The 25,147-nt window shown below is 52.3% G+C and overlaps 1 protein-coding gene across 1 annotated transcript in view; it reads right to left on the bottom strand.

Moving 5' to 3' along the window:
• The window catches only part of VSTM4 (V-set and transmembrane domain containing 4), an 80,349-nt gene that overhangs the window by 39,766 nt on the left and 15,436 nt on the right, over nucleotides 1–25,147 (bottom strand). The window contains exons 3-4 of the mRNA XM_040970414.1: nucleotides 15,025–15,093; nucleotides 4,308–4,415 (exon numbers count right to left, since the gene is read on the bottom strand). Of these exons, the coding sequence (XP_040826348.1) occupies nucleotides 4,308–4,415; nucleotides 15,025–15,093 (177 nt within the window). The remainder of the gene's footprint in view (nucleotides 1–4,307; nucleotides 4,416–15,024; nucleotides 15,094–25,147) is intronic.

Genomic DNA, 25,147 nt, shown 5'->3' with positions numbered 1-25,147 from the left:
AGATAAAAAATAAGTGGCAACTCACACCAGATTTCCAAGCCTTAAATCCAAGAAAGGGAGTGGCATGGTATAGCATGTATCTCATTCATAATCTTTTTAAGATTTATGTATTTATTTACTTCTTAAAGAGTCAGAGTTAGAGAAGTAGAGAGAGAGAAAGAGAGGCAGAGAGAGGAATCTTCCAACTGCTGGTTCACTCCCAGAACTCCCAGAAGCCAGAGGCCTCAACAGGGTCTCCCATGTGGGTGGTTGGAGCCCAAGCTCTTAGACCATCGACTGCTGTTTTCCAGCCCATGAGCAAGAAGCTGGATTGGAAGTGGAGCATCTGGGACATGGGCCCAGCACCCAAATGGGGTTCTTGCACCACAGACAGTGGCTTAACTTGATGCGCCACAATGGGGATGATGAGCCTAATGCTTGGGTCCCTGCCACCCACATGGAAGAGTCAGATGAAGTTCTGGGTTTGTGGCTTCCACTTGCCCCAGGCTTGGATGCTACAGGCATCTGGAGAGTGAGTCAGAGGATGGAAAGTCTCTCCCTGCCTGTCACTCTGGCTTTCAAATAAACACAAATATTTGAAGGAAAGACTGTCATTTAAAAGCCCAGATGAAGAGACTGGGCGAGTGCTAGAGCCAGCACACAGCCGCAAGTCTGGAGTAATGTGCTAAGAGGCCAACTGTGTGTGAGGAGGCCCTAGGAGAGCCCTGCGCCCAGGCCTGATTCAGGTTGGAAGGGTCCGGGACAGGGTATGACACACAGCAAGGACACAGAGAACACACTTCACGTGGCCAGTCACACATGGACACCATAATCTCAAGCTCACATGAGCATGGAGCAGCCCTGGCTGGGGAAGGCAGAGCCACAGAAGGCCGGGGATAGCAGTGGCTGGCCAGTGGCTGTCTGGCTTCCTGGGTCCACTCTGGGCCTATACGGGCTCACTTGCTGCTGCCAGGCACAGACCAGCAGGCTCTGGGCTCACTGCTGGCTGTGAGTGTGAGCCGGATGGTGGGGTACAGCCAGCTTCCCCATGTGTGGCCAGGATATGCAGGGCCCAACAAGCACGCATACACAGGAAACCTAAAAACCATGGCAGCAGGATTCTGTGAAAGCCCAGGCTCTCTTCCAAGCATGCACACACAATTCCTTTGCATCACCTCTTTAAATCCAGATGACATCAGTTTGTTAGAGAGCAATGCATTGAGTGCAAGGATATGCTGTATGTGAGTCAGAAGGGTGTTGGTATTTAAATATTTCTTTATAATCTCACTGGAAAGGAAGAAGGGCGCGGGGGAAAAAGCACTTATCATTCAATTCACTCTCCAGATGCCTGCCAACTGCTTGCTAAAGCCAAGCTAGGCCAACGCCAGGAGCCAGGAACTCAGTCCAGGTCTCCTATGTGGGTGTCAAGGGCCCAAGCACTTGAGCCATTACCTGCTGTTTCCTAGCAGGGCACACATTTCAGGGAGCTGGGTTTATGGCTCTTCACACACACACACGCACACACACACTCCCATCTTCAGCCTAGATTTCAACATCAATCTCAAAGACTCTACGGAGTCCAGACACCCCAGCAACGGGGGAGACTCTCACGTCTGATCATGTCATCAATTGTTTTCATGTTATGTCTCCCACCAAACCTGTTAGTGTTCAACGGATTTGGTGGGTACAAATCTTATCTATGGGTTGTTTCGCAGAGCACAGCAGTTCTAGCAGTCTTTTCAGACTCCGAGGCTGTGCCACCCCAGAGGTGACCACTCAGCAGCAGCAGCAGCAGGGGCATCACCAAGAGCTGGTTGGAGGAGACATGGAGCTCTCAGCCCTGGCCCAGATGGTCTGCATTCAAGTCTGCCTTGGAGTAGGTTCACAGTCCTCTGTCCTTGGGACCCATTGCACAGGCTGGCTTGGAGCAGGTACCCAGTGAACCGTCTGTCCTGAAGGCGTGGGTCGTGACAATGCGCTGGTTCAGCGGGCGAGCAGACACTCCACTCCCCTTATACACACAGTCCTCTATCCTTGGCCTTCACGGCAAGGCTGGCTGGCTCCCCAGGCTTCGTCGGACAGAACTTGCCCTGCTAAGGATTATAAGACCTGCCCGTGGTAACCGAAGCCCAGGCGCCTGTAACTGTCGGAGCTGGGCAGAGCCATTCCACAAATGCCTCGGGATGGAAAAGGGAAGTGGCTCTGGCAAGCTTGGCCTCCAGGGGCTGAGAACATGGGCTACTTGGGATTGGATGGGGCCCAGCCTGCCCACACTGCCTCCCACCAGTCCCAGCTTGGGACTTTAATCAAGGTCCCATCACATGTGTACTCTATCACACAAGTCACATGGACTGTCAGCCTAAATTACTTGACACTGAATGGGGAGGAGAGGTAGCAAGTAATGCCCAATTGGGCCATAACAATTGCTCAGACAAATCTCTCAATAGCTGGGAGCTGTTGTGATGCCTGGAGCCCACAGAGGAGGGGGACCCAGCAGCTGGGAGCTCCTTCCCTGTAATATCTCCGTGGGCTCCAGCCTGTCCTTTCTGACCTTGTATATTTTCCCTGACCTTGCCTTGGGCCTCATGGGGCCTCCAGTCCCCATCAGAACCTCTCCACTGGCCACGGGCCCAAGCAGCTCGGAAACTGCCTGCGTGGCTCCCAGGCAGAGCGCTGGGAGACAACCCCACATGTCTACCATTTGCTGAGCATCCGCCGTGAGCCAAGCTCCAAGCGGAGTGACTCACCAGCACCGTCCAGGCCTTCCGCAGCATCCTCTCGGGGAACAGGCCTGCCTGGGCCTGCGCCATGCTCATGTGCAACAAGTCAGCAAGGGCTCAGAGCGGAAGTCACCGGGGAGCCCTGGAGGCAGGCCCCGGGGAAGTACTGATGAGCTCAGCAAATCCAGATGTGGCTGGCACGGAGACACACAGCACAGTTCAGGCTGCAGATCGGAACTTTGGCCCAACCTCCACTGCTAAGGAGCTGGGGCTGTTCTCAGCCTCCCCATCCCCTCTGCCCTTGTCTACGCTGTGTGGGCCCTGGCGACTGTCCTCTGCACCTGCCGGTTCTCCTCCCTCCTGCTTCCGGTTGGCCACAACCTGTACTGAACAGAATGCATGACCCCAGCTCCCTCCCCACTGCCTCCAGGGTTGTCCCTGCCTGAGTCTCTCCTCCAAGGGCCACATCCCACAGCCATGGTGCTCTCTAGGGAATGCCTCCTCCACGGTTCTTGAGGCCTGGGGTGGAGACAGCTTCCCATGGATCCCCCTCTCTGCTGCACCACCCCCACTTCTGCAGACAGTCCCTTGTGTAAGCAGAGTTCCCTGTTTGAGGTCCCCCACAAGCAACGCTGCTGGAATTGAACACTTTCTCAGCGTTAGGACCTTGGGCCAACAGCAATAGTTACTCTGGCTAATTATAACCACATGTCATCCCCAGTGCGGGGACCCTATCTGCAGGCCGCAATGTGCTAAGGAGTTTGAACATCTCTGTTTCCTGTGTCTAAATCTTCCCAGCCATCCCAGCTAGGAGACATATACTGCCTCCCCCATGCCTTGGATGAGGCCAGCTTTGGACGAGGTCAGTGAGGCCCAGAGGGCTGGTCGACAGCCAGTCAACAAGGGGGAGCAGCCATCAGAACTAGTGGGGCCGTGTGTAGGGGGGTGGTCTGATTCCAGAGCCTGGATCTTACTAGTCAGATCACTTCCAGGAGGGACAGCACCCCCATTTGCTTGGGAACCGCTGTGCTTGTGAAAACAGGGTACTCAGGAGGAAGCAGGGAGCATATGTAAGATGAGATGAGAAGTATTATCACCCCCAAGAAAGCAAGCTCCAGGAGCTGGGGACAAGGGACACAGAGACATCGACAGGGGACAGAGAAGGACACAGGCTGGGAAGCTTTCTGGGGTCCGCCGGGGCAGCAGGTGGACATCACAGCACAGCACAAGCTGTCCAAAGACGGGGTGTCAAGCCCTGGTCTAAGCAGAGAAACCCTAGTTCAGAAGGGTCCAGTCCCACAGGGCACAGCCTTAATCAAGTCCACGCTCAGGGCATGGCACAGGTCTGGCCAGGGAGAGGGCAAGCTGAGGACACCTCTGAAACCAAGAAGGGAGGAATGTGGACAAAGGAGAAATTAAATGATGTCATGGTTTGTTCTAAGCAGCACCCGGCAGAAATTCATCTTCTGCCTCACTGGACCGGCAGGTCTCCGGGAAGGGATCTCTGATTCCCAGCCCAGCTCGGTGGCCGTCACCCCTGCCCCTCTCCCTGCCTCCACCGCAGCCAGGATGCGCTCTGGGACCCACGTGACGCAGGTCCGTGCTTACCTCTGGATTTCCTCTTGCTGAACACGGACTGGCAGAGGATGACAAGGGTGAAGAGCAGGACGCTGAGGATGCCCACGCAGCACACGAGGACGGCGTACATGTAGAGATCTGGAAGGCAGGCACATGGCGGGAGGGAGCGTCACCACCCAGCAGCCACAACCTGGGAACCCCAGCAGCCGTGCCACCCAGTAGCACGCAGGTGTTTGTCCTGGCTGTGGAGATGCCAGAGTCCCACACAACAGTATGTGGGTGCAGTTCTCAGCTCTGCTTCCAGCTAGTGCAGACCCCACCTCAAAATCTAGGGTACCCGCCACTCACAGGGGAGACTTGAGCCGTTTCTGACCGTCACTTCTAGCCCAAGTCCCCTGCCCTCCTGACCACTGTGGGCATTTGGGGGGTGAACTAGTGCATATCTCTCTCTCTCTCTCTCCTTCTGAAAGAAAAATGTTGCTAATAAAGAGCTAAGTATCTCAATACTACAGCAATCAAGGTAATGTGGCATTGGTAATAGAACACAGCTCCACGAACAGACCCACACACAGATGCTCAACAGATTTCTTAGGAGAGCTTCTTCAATATAAAGTGGGACAGGGGCAGGCACCTGGCGCACCTGCTGAGACACCAACGTGGGTATCTTGCTCCATCGCATAACAGTGCTATGGTGAGAGCTTCCGATCCATTCCTCTGGCGGCCCTGGGAGACACCAGGTGATGTTTCTGCTAACTGGGTTTATGTCGCCCCCTGTAGGAGACCTAGATTAAGCTTCTGGCTCAGCTTTGGTCTCATCCAGCTGTGACTGTCCCAAGCATTTGGGGAATGAAAATAGCAGACAGAACCCTCACCCCATTGCCTTGCAAATAAATTCATCAATGAAAATTAAAAACAAATAAATGGAGCTGAAACAACCAGATTTCTACTGGCAAAAAATTAAACTTTGAAATAAATACAATATGAAAATCTACATGAAGTGAACCCTAAGTCTAAATGCAAAAAAAAAAAAAAAAATGCAAACTAGAAAATTTTCAGAAAAGAGATATGAGAAAAATCTTTGGAATTTAAGATGAGGCAAAGATTTGTGAGATGGCTCCAGTCTCACCCTCTATAGTAAAACTTGGTAACTCTTATATCATCTAAAACAAAACCATGGGAACTGTTTGAAGAGAGTTGAAAGTTAAGCTATAGACCATGGAACAAGTTTGCAAACCACATGTACAAAAAAAACCAAAAAACAAAAAACAAAAAAACACCAGCATGTCAATTACAGAGAACCTTCAAAATTCAGCAGTGAAAAATAAGCAAAGTACACAAAGACATCACAACCAAGCGAGCACGGGGGTCAAGGTTCAACTTCCCTGGCCATGAAAGAAACATGAAATTAAATCATGACGAAGTGCCCCACACACCCACACACCTTTCAGAATGCTGAAACCCAAAACTGTAGTAACACCAAGCGCTGCCAAAACGCAGAAACCCCAGTGATTCAGCCAGGGCCGAGGGGAAGGGCCCAGGCCACAGTCTGAGGCACAACCAGCCACCCGCTTCGGAGAAGACCTTGAACCTGCGATTGCTGCTCAACCGGGCAGCTGCACTTGGGGCTCTCGGCCCAAAGAAACGGCGACACGTTTCATGCCCAAACACTCAGATGTGAGCAACGGCCTTGTTCACCGTCAGATCCATACTGAGAACAGCCCAAACGTCTTTCAGTGGACGAACGGTTCCACTGAAGGAGAAAAGCAGGCTTGCTTGAAGGGCTCACTGAAAAAAGGGCTTGTAGATCACATACGGGACAGCCGGCACGGTGGACATGGGGAGATCAGTTTGTTCTGAGTCAAGAGGGAGAAGCCAGTCCTGCTGGATGCTAGGATAAAATGTTGACTAAACAGAAAAGTGCCGGAACTGTGTCATAAAGTTTTGACAGCCTGAGGTTAACAGCTGAGTCTTCGCTCCTCTATCCCTCTGCTTGCTTGCTCCTGCACCCTATAAAAGCAGATGACAAGATAAATTTGGGGCTGTCATTGGCAAGAGCAGATGCCCTCTGGAGTATTACAAGTACTTCAACTGGGGCCCTGCATGGTGGCCTAGCAGCTAAAGTCCATGCCTTAAACACACCAGGATCCCATATGGGTGCCAGTTCTAATCCCGGCAGCCCCATTTGCCATCCAGCTTCCTGCTTGTGACCTGGGAAAGCAGTCAAGGATGATCCAAAGCCTTGGGACCCTGCATCCGCGTGGGAGGCCCAGAAGAGGCTCTGGGCTTCAGATCGGTGTAGCTCTGGCCATTGTGGCCGCTTGGGGAGTGAATCATCGGACAGAAGATCTTCCTCTCTGTCTCTCCTCCTCTCTGTATATCTGACTTTGCAATAAAAATAAATAAATCTTAGAAAAAAAAAAAAGTACTACAGGTGACTGTGGAATCTCTGGTGGTCTTAGTTCCATAACCAAACCAAGGCTACTGCCCTCCCACTGTGGAGGAGGACACCACAGTGAAGACAGTACAAAAAAGCGAAAAGCAAAAAGCATCCCAAACCAGCGACCTACAGCACAATGTCATTTATGTGACACAGACAAAGCTGTGTAACAAGGAAGTCACAGAAAAAAAGACCAGAGGGGAGGGTGCCGGAAGCCGAGGTGGGCGAGCCACAGGGATTCCCGGTGGGACTGGTGTGCCTTGCAAGCACCTTGACCCTAACTGCCCCCACAATTCTGTGAGAGGCTGTCGTTGAGAAAAAAAGAAAAAGAAAGAAAAACTCAAACCTTTCCATTGGGTCTCTCTGCAAGGATTTCCTAAAAGTGGACGCTGATCTACCACAGCCACAGAGAATTGTTCTGTCTCCTATGTATTTCTTCAATTTCTACCCATCTGGTCAATAAAAGGCCGGAAATGGAAAAGGGGAAGCCGGAATTATTTCCACGGCTCTGAAGCAAAATGCTGCAGTATCTGCATGGGGCTGATGACTCGTCCGGGACAATTCTTTGTTGACTTAGCCTCTCTTCAGCCAACAGACATTCATCGTGAGTCAGGTGCAGTGTGTTCTTAAGTACAGGAAACATAGAAACGAGCACGCGAGGGGGGGGAGCTACTCCCCAAGAACCAAGAGGGTTGCATAGTAACTGCAAGGAGCGGAAGGCTTGTCCCAAATCAAGAACACACAGGCAGCGGAGACTCAGCCCAGACTGGGGAGGTGAGCAGCAGCTTCCAAGAGCATTAAAACAGCACAGAAGGCAACCATGAGTGGAGAAAAAAAAAAAAAGAGAGAGAAAATTAAAAAAAAAAAAACCACCACTTTCAGCCATCCCATCTTCCTGCGATCATTTATGCTGTAAGAGATCTTTTTTTAAAAAAGCTAGGGATGGATTCCAAACGCTGCCAGCCTGCATCTGAATTTTATCCCCTCTCCCCTTTGTACACAGGCATTATTGTTGTGGCTTGAGTAGGGTCAGTCCTTGCCACGCTCATGGTGAACTGTGACTGCCGTGCTGGGCACAGGGGCCTTTCATAGCTAGCAAAGGCAATCAGGGAAGCCTGTGATTATCTGTGCTCTCCTGGGCCTGGCGTGGTCACCACAACCACTGGCTGTGACACAGCAAAGGCTGGCCCCCTCTACAGGGGCCCACGGACCCTTCACTTCCCTACCTTGCTATGAGAAACACGAGGCCCTGGATGGGATTCAGCCATCCAACGGTGGCCTTCACCTCTCTAGCACCGTGAACCAAGTAACTCCTCTCCTTCAGGAATACCCCAGTCCCCAGCCATTGGCGAGAGAAAGTGGACTCGAACACGTGCACTTCCAACAGGCAGATGGTGCCTTGCTTTTTAATTTACTGCTCATTTCAGCTGATGAGTCTGAACCATCTTGAAGAAGATGATCTCAGTTTATCATCATCAGACACCATCCATCACAGAATAACGGGCTGCTGCTGACCACTCGAGGGGTTCCACCTGCGCTCCGTGATGAAGGGCTACAGGATGAACATACAGAGACCTGGTGCTTAATGCATCTCCCACGTGACATTCTCAAGATTCAGCCCCTGGAAGTCGGATTGCTGGGTCAACAGGAATGCACCTTCGTCAAGCCCTTGGGAGGCACCTAGACAGTTAAGTGCTGAAATTGAGACAGCACAGGCTGCTGGGGTGGTGGGCAGCTGCCTTCCATGGAGAGACCGACGAGGCAGGGCTGGCTCTTGATCCCTTGGGGAGGGCAGGAGGAGGAAATGCAGCAGACACTCAGGGTCTTTCACTGCTGACTTTCTCCCTCCCTGCTACCCCCTACATCCTAGGCCCCCGGGAGACCCAGCGCAGTCTCCATCCTTGGGTCTGTGAGGTTCTTGTGTGCTTCCATGATCAGTCATTTTTTTTCTTTAAAGATTTATTTATTTTTATTTGAAAATCAGGTAAACAGAGAGGAGGATCTTCTGTCTGATGATTCACTCCCCAAGTGGCCACAATGGCCAGAGCTGAGCCAATCCGAAGCCAGGAGCCAGGAGCTCTTCTGGGTCTCCCATGTGGGTGCAGGGTCCCAAGGCTTTGGGCCATCCTTGACTGCTTTCCCAGGCCACAAGCAGGGAGCTGGATGGGGAGTGCAGCTGCCAGGATTAGAACCGGCGCCCATATGGGAGGTTGGTGCGTGCAAGGCAAGGACTTTAGCCACTAGGCTACCATGCCGGGTCCGGTCATTATTTCTGCCGACATTACCTTGAGTAGGTTTCTGTTCCTAGCAACTTGGAAGTCTGAACTTTTCAAACACACTTGGCCCTCTGTACCCTTAGCCTTCACACTCACTGACCGAACCGACCCTGGATCCAAGAAGACTGCATCTGTAGCAAAGATGTACAGACCTTTCTTGCCATTATTCCCCAAATAAGGCAACATAGCCATTATAAAATCTTGACATTGTAATAGGCATGATAAGATGTCTAGAAACAGCTGGAAATATACAGGAGAATTGCATAGGCTACTGGTGAAAGCTGATAGGAGAGACATAAACATCTCGGATTTAGGAATCCATGAAGAAGGTTGTGGAACCGTGCCCAAGGGGCACTACTTACACTAACACTGCGGGAAGTGGAATAGGTGATTGGGAAAGGCAGAGGGCTTGCTACAAGGCTAGCCAGGGCAGGGGCAACCAGAGCGGGTTCTAGAAGCCAACAGTGAAAACATTCTAAGGAGGGGTCCTCAAGAGTTCAAGTGCTGTTGGATAACACATCCTGTGAGTCCCTAGGGAAGGGCCCGGGGGATCCCAGAGGGAAGCCCTGACCGGGGCCAAGGAGGCAGAAGCCAGGCTAGAGACACAGACACCCCGGCCATCTCTGGAGACACCTGCCTCCCCAAGGGACAGGCTGGATCAAGTCCCTTATGACAGGCTGGTCAGACGCAGGACACAGCATGAAATCCAGCAACCAATGGAACTCGAAGATCCTGGGCATGACACACCATGACAAACCATGGGACCTCGCAGAGTCACCAGCAGGATTTACAGTAGGGATACCATGCCAGGGGTTCAGCCGGGGAGCACGGCAAACACCTACTAGTCCCACGTCCATGTGCAGCTGAGCCAAGCACCCTGAGGACATGTGCAGTCACTTCTCACATGCACTGAGGCTCAACCACACTGTCACATGGTTGGGCAGACAGACCACAGGGCCAGTGGATACAATATCCGCCTTAAGGGGATCCTGGGAATATGGGTCCCTGAAGCAAGTGGCAGGCCCATCTGGCTTCAAAGCCTCCTTAGAGTCTCTGACCCTGGAGGCAGACAGAGCAGCCTGGTCCATGGCTCACCTTTCCTTCTACTCTCTGTCCTTGGTCTGGACCCACAGCACCAGGGAGGCATGGGGTAGCAGGTGACAATGGCCAGAGGCACCCACAGCAGCAGGCAGTGGGCATCAAGGGCCCACACTGCCCTGGTGGGAAGCGAAGGTACACCCAGAAGTCCCAGTGATGGTTTTGCAGCCTCCTCAAAGTGGTACAAGGGGAGCGCTCCCAGGACAGCTGTGGCTGCAGATTCCTTAAACATCTGGCAGGTCCCACAGGCCTGACTGCCCAGCCAAGCATGCAGACCATGGAGCCAGGCAGCCAACAGGCACCAGTGTCCTTGCATGAGAAAGGCTCACAAACAACTCAGTCTCTCTCTGCTGGCCAGGAAGCTATACATGACATTTTGATTTTTTTTTCCCCCTTCTGTTCCACGCTACCGGAAGTCAACCAGGTGGGGGTAATGCTGTGGCAGAACACATTAAGGCACCATCTATGGAGTGCACAACTCATGGGTGCCAGTTCCAATCCTGGCTGCTGCACTTCCCATCCAGCTCGCTGCTAATGTGCCTGGGGAAGCAGCAAGGATGGTCCAAGTGCTTGGCCCCAGATGGAGCTACAGGCTATGCGATTCCACCTGGCCCATCCCTTACCATTGGAGCCATGTGGGGAATGAAGCAGCAGATGGTCTCTACCCGGATTCCTCTACTCCCTCTGTAACTTTACTTTCCAGATAAATAATTAAATCCTCATTCTTTCTTTAATAACAACCAGTCTGCTGCTTCCAAACACGGACACCATGACACACATAGAAGCAGGGTCACGGTCACAAGGCTCTGGGCCAGAATGAGGTCCAGTGGTGTTATCCTCGACTTCTTTAAATGTCCATGTAAAAAAATAAACAAACAAAAAAATCAAAGGGCCCAGCCTGGCAGCCTGGTAGCCCAGTGGCTAAAGTTCTTGCCTTGCATGCACCAGGATCCATATGGGTTCATGTCCTGGTTGTTCCACTTCCCATCCAGCTCCTTAATGTGGCCTGGGAAAGCAGTCAAGGATAATGCAAAGTCTTGGGATGCTACACCAGCATGGGAGACCCGGAAGAAGTTGCTGGCTCCTGGCTTTGGATCAGTTCAGCTCCAGCCATTGTAGCCACTTGGCAAGTGGATGGAAGATCTTTCTCTCTATATCTCCTTCACTCTATAAATCTGAGTTTTCAATAAAAATAGCTTAAAAAAAATCTAAACTGTGAATGTCGGCCCTGAAGCTTATGACTCAGACCAGGCCAAGCAACATTCATCTGAAGGCCAAAGCCAAAGTTGGCCTGGATTTAACAAATGCATTTAACCAAATCTGAAAAAGAAAAAATAATTTAAGGATTTATTTATTTTTACTGCAAAGTCAGATATACAGAGGGGATGAGAGACAGAGAGGAAGATCCTCCATCCGATGAGTCGCTCCCCAAGTGACCACGACAGTCAGAGATGAGCCGATCCGAAGCCAGGAGCCAGGAACTTCCTCTGGGTCTCCCATACGGGTGCAGCGTCCCAAGGGCCGTCCTTGACTGCTTTCCCAGGCCACAAGCAGGGAGCTGGATGGGAAGTGGGATGTCCGGGATTAGAATCGACGCCCATATATGATCCCGGCACGTGCAAGGCAAGGACTTTAGCTGTTAGGCCACCACGCTGGGGCCCCTGAAATAAGTTTTCAATGTACCATACAAGAACTGTGAAAATCGTGCTGGATTCTCTGCATTCCCTTACAATTTATTGTCTTCCTTTTTTCAAAGATTCTGTTTTATTTATTTGAAAAGCCGAGTGTCACAGAGAAAAAGAGATTTTTTTTTTTCATCTGCTTGTTCACTTGGCTCAGCCAGTAGCCTGGAACTCCCACTCTCCTAAACAGTTGGTAGAGACCCAAGCAAATGGGTCATCTTCTGCTGCTTTCCCAAGCACCTGAGCAGGGAGTTGGATCCAAAGCAGAGTGGGACTCGAACCAACGCTCTGATAGGGAAGGCCAAAGTCACCAGCTGAGACTGAACCCATGGCACAATGCTGGCCCCTCTGTAAGGACAGCTTTCTCTTCTGCCCTTGGCCTTCCCAAGACACCACGGCCACTTGCAGACTGAGCTACAAGCCACCATGCAGAGAAAGGCCATGCCTCCCTCAAGCAGATGGCAGCTGGGAGGCTGCAGTGGTGGCACATGGCAGGTGGATGCGGGGACAGTGGGACTGCGTCAGCATCATCCCACACAGTGTGATCAAGCCCAGGATAAGCAGGGAGCACCTGCCTGCTGGCGGCCCAGTGTGGGTGTTCAGGAATGCTTTTCAAACCCAGTACCTCCAGAAGCCCGGAAGCCCAGCGTCCCCACACCAAGGTCAAGATCAGTTCTTACATTTCCAGGGAAAATGCAAGAGCTCAGGAAATCATAGTGTGTGAGGACGGCAGGAGGGTGGCAGGGGAGGGAGAGAGAAGAAAAGGAAAAAGCAAACCAATAAACAGAAAAGCTCTACTGTGCTTGCATCTACCATATTTTAATGTAGTCTGAAAGTCTGTCTTGCTTAGGGCCAAATACTTAAATGATAGCCTCATGGGAGTTTAACTCACTCTAGCATCGCATCAAGAGCATCTCAATCAATGGCCGTGTGTGTGTGTGTGTGTGTGTGTGTGTGTGTGTGTGTGTGTGTTGGGCATACAGCCAGGACTTAGCTGAGTCTCAAACTCAACCCACTAGGCTTGCTGCCCTTACTGCAGCTGTCCAGGCCAGGAACAAAAGGGCAAAAGGCCCGGGGCCGTGCGCCAGAGACTTTGTCAAGAGCTAGGTTAAAAAAGCAAAACTCACAGCCACTGCCACTTTTTTCCTATCACGGGAATAAAGGAGAACTCAGCTGCTGGGAGCATGCGTAGTTACAGAGCCAGAAGGCAGTGTGTTCTCACCACGGCGGGAGCTGACTCCCTTGGCCAGGCACACACCACGTGCTGGACCCTGGAGCCCAGGGAGGGACTCGGGCCAGTGGGAGGCTGACTTTCTCAGCCATGCCTGCATTCCACACCACCGAGATGCTGTGGCGGGAGCCCACGTGGACAGGGAGCGGTCACGTCACACGTGAGGAAGCCCCAAGGCTGAGCCATGCATGACAGGACTCAATGCTTTTCCCGGTGAGAGCTGCCTTCATCCTGAGGGTCTCCCTCGAAGCCCCAGCCCTGCCCACTCCCTTCCAGGGACACTGGGTTCCCAGAACTCAGTGCCCATGATGCAGCCCACGTGGGTCAGAAGCACACTGAGACCCTGATTCTGCCTTAATGGTCAGAATCTCAGGGGTGCTGCCCGGCAGGTCCCCAGGAGGGTCAGGCAAAGGGTGAGGAGGAGGGCTCCTGCTTTCACAGCCTTTGAGCCCCAGGTGTGAGGCTCAGGCAGGGTTCCCAGATGTTACACAATAGCAATGAGGAAGGGACACTGTAACTGCTTTTTCTCCTCTTTTACTGCAAAGGGGCAAAGTGCTCTCCATCTCTCTGCCACAGGCAGGCGTTCCCTGCACGAGACATCAAGGGAGGGAACTGTGGGTTATCTTACTAGGTTGGGGTCCCTAAGTGCGCACACACACAAAAAAACACACACAAATACATACACACAGACGCACACACATATACACAACAGACACACACAAGGTTGAGATGCCAGTTAAGACACCTGCCTACAATCCCCATCAAAGCGCCTGAGTTTGAGTCCTGGCTCTGTTCCCAAGTCCAGCTTCCTGCTAATGTGCAGCCTCCCAGGAGCCAGGCCAAGTAAGTGGGTCCCTGCCAGGCTGGCTTAACGTTGGCCCTTGTAGGCATTTGAGGAACAAACCAATCAACAGGAACGCACTCTCTCCGTTACTCTTACTCTCTCTATCTGTCTCATTCTGCCTCTCAAATAAACAAGTCTTTAAAATTATATCTGCTTTGGGGCAGGCGTTGTAGACAGCAATTTAAGCCAACAATGTAGACATCCCACGTGGGCGTGCCGATTTAAGGCTCAGCTACCCCACTTATCCAGCTCCCTGCTAATGTCTCTAGGATTCAACAGGCCATAGCACAAGTCCTCAGGCCCCTGTCACCCTCATCGGAGCCCTGGGTGGCGCTCGTGGCTCCTGACTTCTGTCTGCCCAGTCCCAGCTGTTGCAGGCCCTCGGGGGCAGTGAACCAGCAGATGGAAGACCTCTGTCTCGCCCTCTCTTTTTATCATTCTGCCTTTCAAGTAAATCCATCAAGGATGCCTTCCCTAAAGCCCGACCTGAACAAGCAACAGCATCACCTGGAGTCCTTGTTAACAACACCCACATCCCTGGACACCATCCCCACAGTTGTGGGTCCCTGGGAGCCATGGCAGGGTCCAACCATGGGTATATGTGACGAGCATCCTGGAATGTTCTTGCTGCTGCTGAGCCCAGACCACAACTGGTCCTTAGCGTGGATGCTCCCTGCAATCCCCCTAAGGAGTTTTATTAATAAGTTTCCTCCAGGGCAGCATCTCCAGGGATAGAACTCAGGGATCACGGATTTTGAAACTCTCCATGGCCTTTGAACACAGGAGGCGAGACACTCGCTTGAGATTTCTAATTAAATCCACAATCTCAAACCTCCAAACTCCGACTTGAAAGACCATGTGGTCACAGTAGACTCCGTTAGCATTTTGACATCCCTGGAAGGAACCCTCCCTCACCCCAGTTTGGGAGTGGATGACTCCGCGAGGAAATGACACTGAAATTGTGCAGACGGTGCCCCGATCCTCTGCTCCATCAGGATCTGTGGCCTCCCAGCAATGAGGACCCACCTTCCTCTCACGTGGACGAAGGTAAGCCAAGAGAAGAGTGTGATGCTACAGCAAAACCGACAAGTTCGGGCCCTTCTAGCCATCTCCCCTGCCCCCCTTGCGGTGATATAAAAGCGAGCTGGCTCTCACCAGCGAGGAACATGCAAGGTTTACCTTCAAAAACTGCCCAGGTCTCTTTCTTGGGTTCCAAGGACGAATCTTCTGAGGCCTTGAGGGAAATCACTGGAAGACAAAGCAGGGAGCCTATCAGACAGGGTAGTTCAGGGCCCTGGCCCATCCATGCGGGGACCCCAAGGAACATCACCCGGTGCTGATGGTCCTTCCACTGGGGCCGGGCTGGGGGTGATGTTGCATCACACCTCGCAGCTGAGAGGGCAGAGCACAGGAGCAGCGAAGTCAGCTGCCCAAGTAGGAAAGCCAGCACAAGGGGCAGGTGTGTGGCGCAACAGTCCAGATGCTGGTTAGAATGCCCACCTCTTGTGGCAGAGGGCTGATGTCGGAGTCCTGGCTCCAATCCTAACTCAGATTCCAGCATCCCACCAACACACACCCCGGAAAGCAACAGATGGTGACTCAAGCAGTGGGGTCCCTGCACCTATGTGGGCCACCTCCATGGAGTTTCTAGCTGGTCCCTTTTTTTTCTTTTTTAAAATTTGTTTATTTTTATTAGAAAGATTTACGGATAGAATGAGAGATAGAAAGATCTTCCATCTACTGATTCACTCCCCAAGTGGTTGAAAAGGCCAGAGATGAGCTGATCAGAAGCCAGGAGCCAGGAACTTCCTGCAGGTCTCCCACACGGGTGCAGGGTCCCAAGGCCTTGGGCCATCCTCTATTGCTTTCCCAGGCCACAAGCAGGGAGCTGGAAGAGAAGTGGAGCAGCCGGGATATGAACCAGCGCCCATATAGGATCCCAGTGCATGCAAGGCAAGGACTTATAGCCACTAGACTACTGTGCGGGTCCTACAGCTGCCTTTTGAAAAAGTACTATTATGTTAGTTGAAAGCTAGAGTTACATAGAGAGGGAGAGACCCAGAGAGAAAGAGAGATCTTCTATATAATGGTTCACTCCCCAAATGGCCCCAGTGGCCAGAGCTGAGCTGGTCCGAAGTTGGGAGCCAGGGGCTTCTTCCCTATCTCCCACATGAATGCAGGGGCCCCAGAACTTCAGGTCACCCACCACTGGTTTCCCAGTTCATAAGCAATGAACTGGATCAGAATCAGAGCAGCTGGGACTCGAATCAGTGTCCATATGCAATGGCTGCACCAAGGGCCTGAATAAACCACAGTGCTGGCCCCTTGCCGGCTCTCACTGGCCCAGCTCCAGCTGTTGTAGACATTTTGGGAGTGAATAAGATGGAAGTAACATCTCTCTCTCTCTCACTTTCACTCTCCCTGTCTGGTATTTCCTAAATACATAAACTTTTAGAACCAAATGAAAGCTGGTAAATGCTGAGACGTGGAGGTGTCTGCAGTTCTCTGCTGACTCGTGTCCGGGGCCCGAATGTGCTGCTCTGCGCTAGGCAGTCTCAGAGCAAGCACACCTGATTCTGACACCATTCTGTCTTCCTGCAGTTGCTGGTCATCCCTGGATCCTCAGCACCTGCTGTCAGCAGCTAAGGAGACAGGACTGAGTTACGCAGCTGCAGCGTAAGGAGTCTGGAATCACAGCAGGGTCCCAAGCAGAAGGAACAGCATTGTAACAATTGCAACAAACGCAGCATGTCAGGGACTGAGAACTTCCTGAGCTCATGGGAGCATCCTGTCTGTGTCACCATTGACCCAAGAGGGCTCGTGTGACCTAGGAATGGAATCTGCTGCTTTATTTTTGATGCATCTAAATGTTAACAGCCACACACGTTCAGAGTTCACCATGCTAAAGAGTTCTAGAATAAGACTTCCGGTCTTGCATTTTGGATTTTTTTTTTTTTTTTCTGAAGATAGCTGGGAGATTGAATCGGTACCACAGGCAAGGAATATGGCACAGGCTGTCCAGGGTTTTAGTTCTATTTATGTCTCCTCCCACGAACTTTTGTATTATAATGATTACTGTTTTGGATTTCAATAAGCCCCACTCTGGTAGGTTCTCACTTTCACGGCCTGCATTTCTCTATTCTAAATGATTCATTTAGAGTCATTTCCTTCGTGCATCCAGAATTTCTAGAGAATTTCTCCAACCTGCCATCTAATTTGCTGACCACCTTCATAACAGCCTTACTGACATTCGCACCCGCACTGATCACACACTTAGGTCTTCCATTTGTGGTTTTTTTCACTTTTGATTTTGCCTTCAAGTTCTCCTAATTGAAGGCCAGGCTCTGCGTGCGGAGAAGCAGACAGCTTCTAGATGGAATCTTAGTTTCCTGGTAGGAAATTACAGAGCCGGCAAAATAATCATTTTAAGCTAATCAGAGTTGCAGTCATTGAAATGGTGGGTTTAGTTGGGAGCGCATCTAGCCCAGTGCTGGCTTTCTCTAACTCTCAGGGCTTGATGGAGTCCCCCCTCCCTCCGCCCCCGACACAGATTCTGAGATATTTACCGTGGTCCTTCCCATTTTCAGCTCACTGTTAGAAATGCCAAACGTGGGCCCAGCGTGGTAGCCTAGTGGCTAAAGTCGTTTGCATGTGCCAGGATCCCATAAGGGCGCCAGTTCCTATCCCAGCTGCTCCACTTCCCATCCAGCTCCCTGCTTGTGGCCTGGGAAAGCAGCTGAGGACAGCCCACAGCTTTGGGACCCTGCACCCACGTGGGAGACACAGAAAAGGCTCCTGGTTCCTGGCTTCTGATCAGCTTAGCTCTGGCCATTTCAGCCCCTAGGGGAGTGAACCAACGGACGAAGGATCTTCCTTCCTTGTCTCCCGTTCTCTGTATAAAATCCAACTTTCCAATAAAAATGAGTGAATAAACCTTTAAAAAAGAAAGAAAGAAATGCCTAAATGTCACTTGCCTCTTAAAGGACCTGGCTGTCATTTGGTAAACAGCTTCTCCCGAGTGGCGCTGTGTGAGTGGGGCGAATCACCGCAAGTTAAGAATGTCTGACAGGGCCCGGCGCGGTGGCGCAGTGGTTAAGGTCCTCGCCTTGCACGCCCGGGATCCCATATGGGCGCCGGTTCTAATCCCGGCAGCCCCGCTTCCCTTCCAGCTCCCTGCCTGTGGCCCGGGAAAGCAATCGAGGACGGCCCAAAGCCTTGGGACCCTGCACCCGCGTGGGAGACCTGGAAGAGGCTCCTGGCTTTGGATCGGCATAGCATCGGCCCGTTGCGCTCACTTGGGGAGTGAATCATTGGACGGAAGATCTTCCTCTCTGTCTCTCCTCTCTGTATATCTGCCTTTCCAATAAAAATAATAAAAATAAATTAAAAAAAAAAGAATGTCTGACACCCAGGCTCACGCCACTGCTTTCCTCTGCCACCTGCCTGCCTCGCATGGCCAACTAGGACATCATATAAACATATGTATGGATATATGTATGTATGAACATGTGGACATATGTATAGCTGATCACAATTTCAGATCCCACTGTGTAATTAACATCAACGTGTTCATGAAGATAGCTGGGTGCAGGAAGCAGAAATGCGTCTAGATTTTTCCACCAGCTTTCCTCGTTATCCCCAGAGAAGACTTCAGTCTGCCATTCCCATTCTAACCAAGACACTTTTTTTTTCTTAAAAGCACAATGCCATTTTTCAGATGTCTTGATTTCTTTTTTCAATTCTTGTATTTGAAAGGCAGATTTACAGAAGGAGAAAGAGGCAGAGACAGAGAGAGAGAGAGAGAGAGAGAGAGATCTTCTGTCTTCTCATTCATTCCCCAAATGGCCACAATGGAGGGAGTTGGGCAGGTCTGACACCAGAAGCTTCTTCCCGGGTCTCCCATAGGGGGGTTCAGGGGCCCAAGCACCTGACTCATCTTCCTCTGTTGTCCCACACACAATAGCAGGGAGCTGGATCAGAAGTGGAGCAGCCAGCACGTGAACCAGCGATCATCTGGGATGCCGGCACTGCAAGTGGAGACTTAACCCACTACCCTACATACCCCTCCTCCACCCCAGCCGAGAGACACTTTCAAATCCTAGCCACACCCTTTGCCTCCCAGTCATTCAGGACATTGCTAGGAAGCTGACCTGTGTCCCTTCTGGACTGTGCCACAGAGACACTGCCATCTGGACCCCACAGAGACACATGGGACCCTCCACGTGACTTAGAGACTCGTCAGAAATCATCCCGCCCAGCCTGCTCCACCGGCTGCGTCAGCCCCAGCGAACGCACTGACAGCCCGCCCAAGTTCCCGCACTCCTAGAAATTCAGAAAAAGAGCACATGGTTGATGTGAACCTTGGGTCTTTCAATTGGATTTCGAGATGAGACCACTGTGCTGAAGACAGGCACAACGGACAAAGATGAGAGTTGGCCCAGAGGAAGAGGAGGGGACAGATGGGGCTGGGTGGTGCTTCAGGCCCCGCCCCACCTACTACCATCCTCACATACTGTGAGCTACACAGCCCGAGCTTGCTCACCTCTCCCCTGCATTACCCAGATGGATTTTCACAGCTCCAACGGCAAGAGCTACAGCTTGGTGGAGCTCCAGGTCCCAAGAGGAGCCAGGAGGGGCCCAGCATGGTAGCCTAGTGGTTAAAGTCCTTGCCTTGTACACGCCAGGATCCCATAAGTGCACCAGTTCGTATCCCAACTGTTACACTTCCCATCCTACTTCCTGCTTGTGGCCTAGGAAAGCAGTGGAAAGTGGCTCAAAGCCTTGGAACCCTGCACCCATGTGGGAGTCCCAGAAGAAGCTCCAGGCTCCTTGCTTCAGATCAGCTCAGCTCTGGTCCTTGCAGCTACTTGGGGAGTGACCCAGCAGATGGAAGATAGTTCTCTCTGTTTCTCCTCTCTCTGTAAGTCTGACTTTCTAATAGAAATAAATAAATCTTTAAAAAGCAAAAAATAAATAAATAAATAAAAGAGGAGCCAGCCATGTGTCGTTTCTGATCCTTGCCTGTTCCAAGCCAAGAGGGAACGGCTGTTTCACTTCCCCTCCCCACCAGATGGAGGCGCTGTATGGGAAAGTGCTGCAGCTTTGCTATGGGGGCTTGATGAGTCACTCCATTATCACCCTTCTCTGGGCCTGGGAGTAAGACCAATCTTCACGTGGCCCCTGCGTGGGCTTAGAAATGTTCCCAAGGTTTTGCCCCAGCTATCTTGTTTCAGTCCATAATCCCATGCTATCTCCAACCACAAGGGATACATTATTGCAGGGGGGGATCTGAGTCAGCAGACTAGAAAAACAGAACTGCTGCACGCAGCCAGGCCAGCAGCAAGGACCGTGTGCTGACAGTCAGTGGCTCTGCCCACTGCATTACTGCACTTCGTCTGTGCATCTGCCCCCATGGCACAGCAGCACGCAGTTGTGCGGAAGCTTTTGCCAGACCAAAGAAAAATGAGTCTCAGATAACTCTTGGCTTTTTAGACAGGAACCACTCCATGTATCCACTTGCAACTGGAATGGCTACCCCTTGTAGTTCACCCAGACTCCCAGGAGATGCGGAAGAGGGTAAGAGCAGCTTTCCCCCAGCAAATGCAACAGGCGCAGGGAGTTGGAAGCCCTGCCAGCCCCACCCACCCACCATAACCCAGCCAGGACTGCAGGAATTACCAACACCTGAGCACAGTCAACCTTGACCCTCACAGGTGTCCTGCAGGACCATGAAGGGAGATGGGGATTTCTCTGCCCCTACCTGCTGACTGCCCCTCTCTCACCATCCTGATGCAGTTGAACCTCGGAACGTGGCTCCCCTGTGGGGTGAGAGGAACGTGGCTCCCGTTTGGGGGCCAGCCGCACGGGGGCAGACTCTATGTGTTCCTCTGGAAGGCCGGGGCACCCCAGCTGCTGGGAGCCAGGCTCCTGCTGCTCCTCAGGGGACCCCACTATGACCCCCCTCACACACACTCAACCCTTCCATCCCTGCTGAGGGCAGAGCAACCGGGGCAGAGTGAGGAGAGGAGGGCATGGGTGCTAGGACCCCCATCTCCTCCCCCTAAGGGTTACAAGGCCTCCGATATAGAGCCTGCGGGTAGAAAGAAGGTAGAGAGACAGGTAAGCCAAGAGATTGAAAAAGTAGAGGAGCCCAATTGCTGCCAGTGCCAAGCCACCTTTCTCCACACAGCTGGGTCAGAAACTCGGGGGTCCTTGGGTTTCATTCTGCCTCGTGCTTTTGGGTCACACAGTTTGTGGCTCCCAAGGAGAAAATAGTGAATGTTCAGAACCTAAATCATCCCCCAACCAGTTGGCCATTATTTCCCTGGTACCTCCCCCAAACTCCAGGGGGAGAATGGGGCTGGCCTTCCCGGGAGCTCCAGCTGGGCCCCAGGAGAGCAGCACTGGTCGCTCCCCCATACAGGACAAGTCCACACGGCACTGCCTTCCTGGGGAGACCTGGCTGGAAGTGGCCACAGGAGCCAACAGTAAGGAAGAACGCGACCTGGGAGGGACCAGGCAAAGCCATGGGATCAGCCTGAGGCTGGAGGAAGCCAGTTGGGGAGAAGCTAACCTTGGTCACATCCTCTGATGGGACCTTTCCCAGCTGGGTTGCAACCCAAGAGCCATGGCTACACTTGGACACCGATCCCTGAGGAGGCTGTGCCTCACGCTTTGTGACTTCCCACTCAGAGCCCGTGACAAGGTCCTCTGGACTTGGAGGCTGAGCTGAGGCTGCTCCACCAGGGAGAGGGGCTGACACCCTTTATCTGGAAGACTCAGAGAGGCCCTGGGAGGACTCGGTGTCCCCTGAAATTCCCTCTCTCCCCTGGGCACCATCCCTGCCTCCACCTCCTTGAACGCAGCTCCAACAACTTTGGTCACAAGCAAAGTGCAGTACAGTGACATTTCTGACCTAGACAGGCTTCCAGAAAGTAGGATTTGATGGGCAGGGAGAGCTCAGAAAAGTAAGGAGGCAACCAGAAGCAGGGGAAAAGACGCAGGAGAGGTGGGGGACACATCTCCACCTGTTGGTTCCGGCTGTCGCTCAGGACCTCCAGGGCCCTGCCATCACCCAGTGCCCCGTGGCCAAGATCGGTAAACACTCTGGCTTGCAAGAACGTCGACTCCCCTCTAGAGACTCCAAGATTGCCTGCCTGCCACTCACTGAAACAGGAACACCCAGCAAGGGCAGATGAGAAGCAAGTCCAAGTTGATCAGCTTGTGGGGAAGCAGATCCTGAGCCCCCCGGCCAAAGAAGCATCCAGAAGAGAAAACAGTACCAAGTCCCTTTTGGCTCAACCCTGGACCAACAAACAGAGCAAGGTAAAACCCGACCCCATCGCAAACATGCTCCACAGGGGGAATAAATGGCGTGGTTTCACCTGGGGAGATGTGATGTGCAAGAACATAGCTTTCAGGCGAATGAATGAATGAATGGATGAAATGGACACACTGGTGGGTCTCCCAAAGAGAAAGCGGGGCCAGGACCATAACATTGTCACATTCTGGAGGGCTGGGCAGAGGGGGCATGGGCAGTGTTCCCATGGTGTGCAAGCAGCATTCCCTCCCCCAGGACCTCAGAGGTCAGCAGTCTGTACCAGCCAGCCAGGCCAGTGAGGCCAACTTCTCCCCAAGCATCCTGGCCTGGGAGCTGCATGTTCCGTGTCAGGATTTATCGCAGCACAGACTCCGAGTTTGCTGTGGATGGCCACAAAGGATCCTCACACCGAGGGCCCTCAGGTTGAAAGCCAAGGGGCAGAAAAGGAGGCAGTCTTACGTTGGCAGGTGGACCTGCTCATTTACAGCTGGAGTAGGAAGCCGATTCCCCTCTTTGCCCCTCCCCACCCTACCCCATCCTGGGCTACAGTTTCCCCAGGCAACAATGTTGCACCAATCACAATGAAGTGAGCAAAAGAAATGTTACACCTGAATCTCCCTTCAAAAGTCAGGGTGCTGGAGTTACTGCCCCCTCTTGTACGACAAGAGAGGGATGGCTCCCAATGAGGGACTGCTGAAAAGGCAGGCGACCATGTGCCCACTCTTTGTGATGGGGTCAGTGTGTGCCCAGAGGAGGCCATTGCAGCCGCAGAGACCCAGCAGCCTCCCCTGCCTCTACCCTCCAAGGTTGCCTGCAACTTCCTTTCTCCCTCTCCAGTCCCAAGATCCAGGCCAGAGGCAGTGTCCCTGGGAGTGTGGACGAAGCCATCTGCGCCCGTAGGACTCCTGGGTGACAGGCACGAACCAGCCACTGGGAGACAGCCAGGCCCCAGCTTGGACCCCTTTCCCCCACTCTCCCCTACAGCCTTCAGTCTACAGCAAGTGCTTGAAATCAGAGCATACACAAAACCAAACAGCAAACTGCAGGTCAGGGGAACTAGCTCCAGAAGACACGCATCCCCAGACACGGGCTAGGCAATATCACTCCAGAGAGCATCCGACACACACTGCCGCCTCCACTCCCTGCGGGGGCTCTCGGGGACCTCTCGTCCAGCCCATGTGTGTACAGGCAGATGAGCGCGCAGGGGGAAAAAGAATCTGGCTTCATACCACTGCCCACTGTGCACTCCATCACCAGCAAACGTGTACCCAGCTCCACGGAGCTATTTGTGAGCTCCCACTCTGGCACCTGCATGTGTGTGCCCAGGCTGTCTTCCATCCTGACACGGCAGGGCCCATAACTGTCTCCTAAAGCTCTCCTGTGCCCTAAGTGTCCTCCCCCAGGATGGTCCTTTCACCCTCTTGTTGGTTATCTGGGTAACCTCTGTGACATCTACACACACTTCCTCTTCCAAATGAAAACCCTTTAGCCCCTTGAAAGTAGAGATCCAACCTCTTCCACCCTCACAGGTACGTGGAAATGACAGATTCACAGGGCAGCGCTCCAGGGTTGGCACTGTGGCCCTGGGGGTTAAGCCACCACCTGTGACCCCACATAAACGCTGGTTCCAGCCCTAGCTGTCCTGTTTCCAATCGCTTTCCCTGCCGTTGCACCTGGAAAAGCCTGAGTGCCCGGGCTTCCTGCCACACACGTGGGAGGTTGGATGGAGGTACAGGCTCCGGTTTTCCACCTGGCCCAGCCCGTGTCTGTTGTGGCCATTTGAGGAAGTAAATCAATCAATGGAAGATCTCCTTCCACCTGCCTCTCACTTCCCCTCTCTCTCCATAACTCTTTCAAATAAGTAAATACATCTTTAAAAAAAAAAAAATTGGACCCCATACATGTTTGTGATTTCCAGTGTTTAATCCCCTAAATGCTTCCAAGCGCATGGCAGTTGGAATGAGGGTTGGCACAATGAGAAACAGTTTTCGACGGTGTTTCAATTACACTCCAGTTGTCAATTTGTTCCCTTTGAGTATCTGAACCTGTTGACACTTTAAACACCGTGATGTGGGCTTGCTTAATTAAGCAGCAGCACTAAATGTTCAGTAAATCTCATTCCTAATTATCTGTTCCCCGTCTCCAGAGAAAAAGGAATGACTTAGTTAATTTCTTCCGCTGAAACCTCAAGTATCCTTTCCCTGCGGTAGCAATTTCGGGTCTGATGATGAAACTCCTCTCCCACTTCAGGCCGACAGAGTCAGCGGATCAATTATAATTTCCACTTGACTCCCACACACTTTTAGGGGGAAAGGGAGTCTGCACGTAGTTTTGCCACTCACCCCCCATAAACCTGACCGATGTAATCTGCAATACCAACTGGCTTGGTAAAAGTTTTCACTATTTGGTTAAGAATGAAATACCAATTGGAGTCACAGGAGAAGCTTTTCAAATCGCCTCCATTATTAAACATCTCACTGGGGATGAAGACAGCTCCATCATTAAGTATGGAGACACCCTGGAGCTCAGAGTGTGAGAGTTTCCAAGACTGCTTTGCAGACGCAGTAGCAAAGGAAGGAAGGTTCATTTCTAGAAGAAGAAGAAGAGGGGCGGAGGATGGAAGCCACAGCTTGTCCATGCTCCCAGGTGAGGCTGCGCACACTGGCACACCTCAAAGGCACAAGCAACCCAGGGTGTAGGGCCTGAATCCAACATGGGCTCTCCTTGGAAACACCGCTGCCTGCACTTGAAGCAGCCAGCTGGCCGAGCGGCTGGGCCAGTCCCCGACGTCCTCAGAGGCCATGCCAGGGCTGGGCATCCCTTGACTGCTCAGCAGCATGGAGAAGGCAGAGAGTGCAGGCTCCTGAGGCTGGGAGAAAGCAGAGGCGCCAAAGGAAGGGGATGGAGTTCCTAAAAAGAGCAAGAGACAGGACACCAGGAGTTTGACAGATAAACTGAATGCCTAATAATACACCATGACCC

This window comes from Ochotona curzoniae, unplaced genomic scaffold (assembly GCF_017591425.1).
Source record: "Ochotona curzoniae isolate NIBS_2020 unplaced genomic scaffold, NIBS_Ocur_1.0 scaffold_4763, whole genome shotgun sequence".
Lineage (NCBI taxonomy): Eukaryota > Metazoa > Chordata > Mammalia > Lagomorpha > Ochotonidae > Ochotona > Ochotona curzoniae.
The sequence above is the reverse complement of the archived record's forward strand: the minus strand, read 5'-3'. Positions and strand labels throughout refer to the sequence as shown.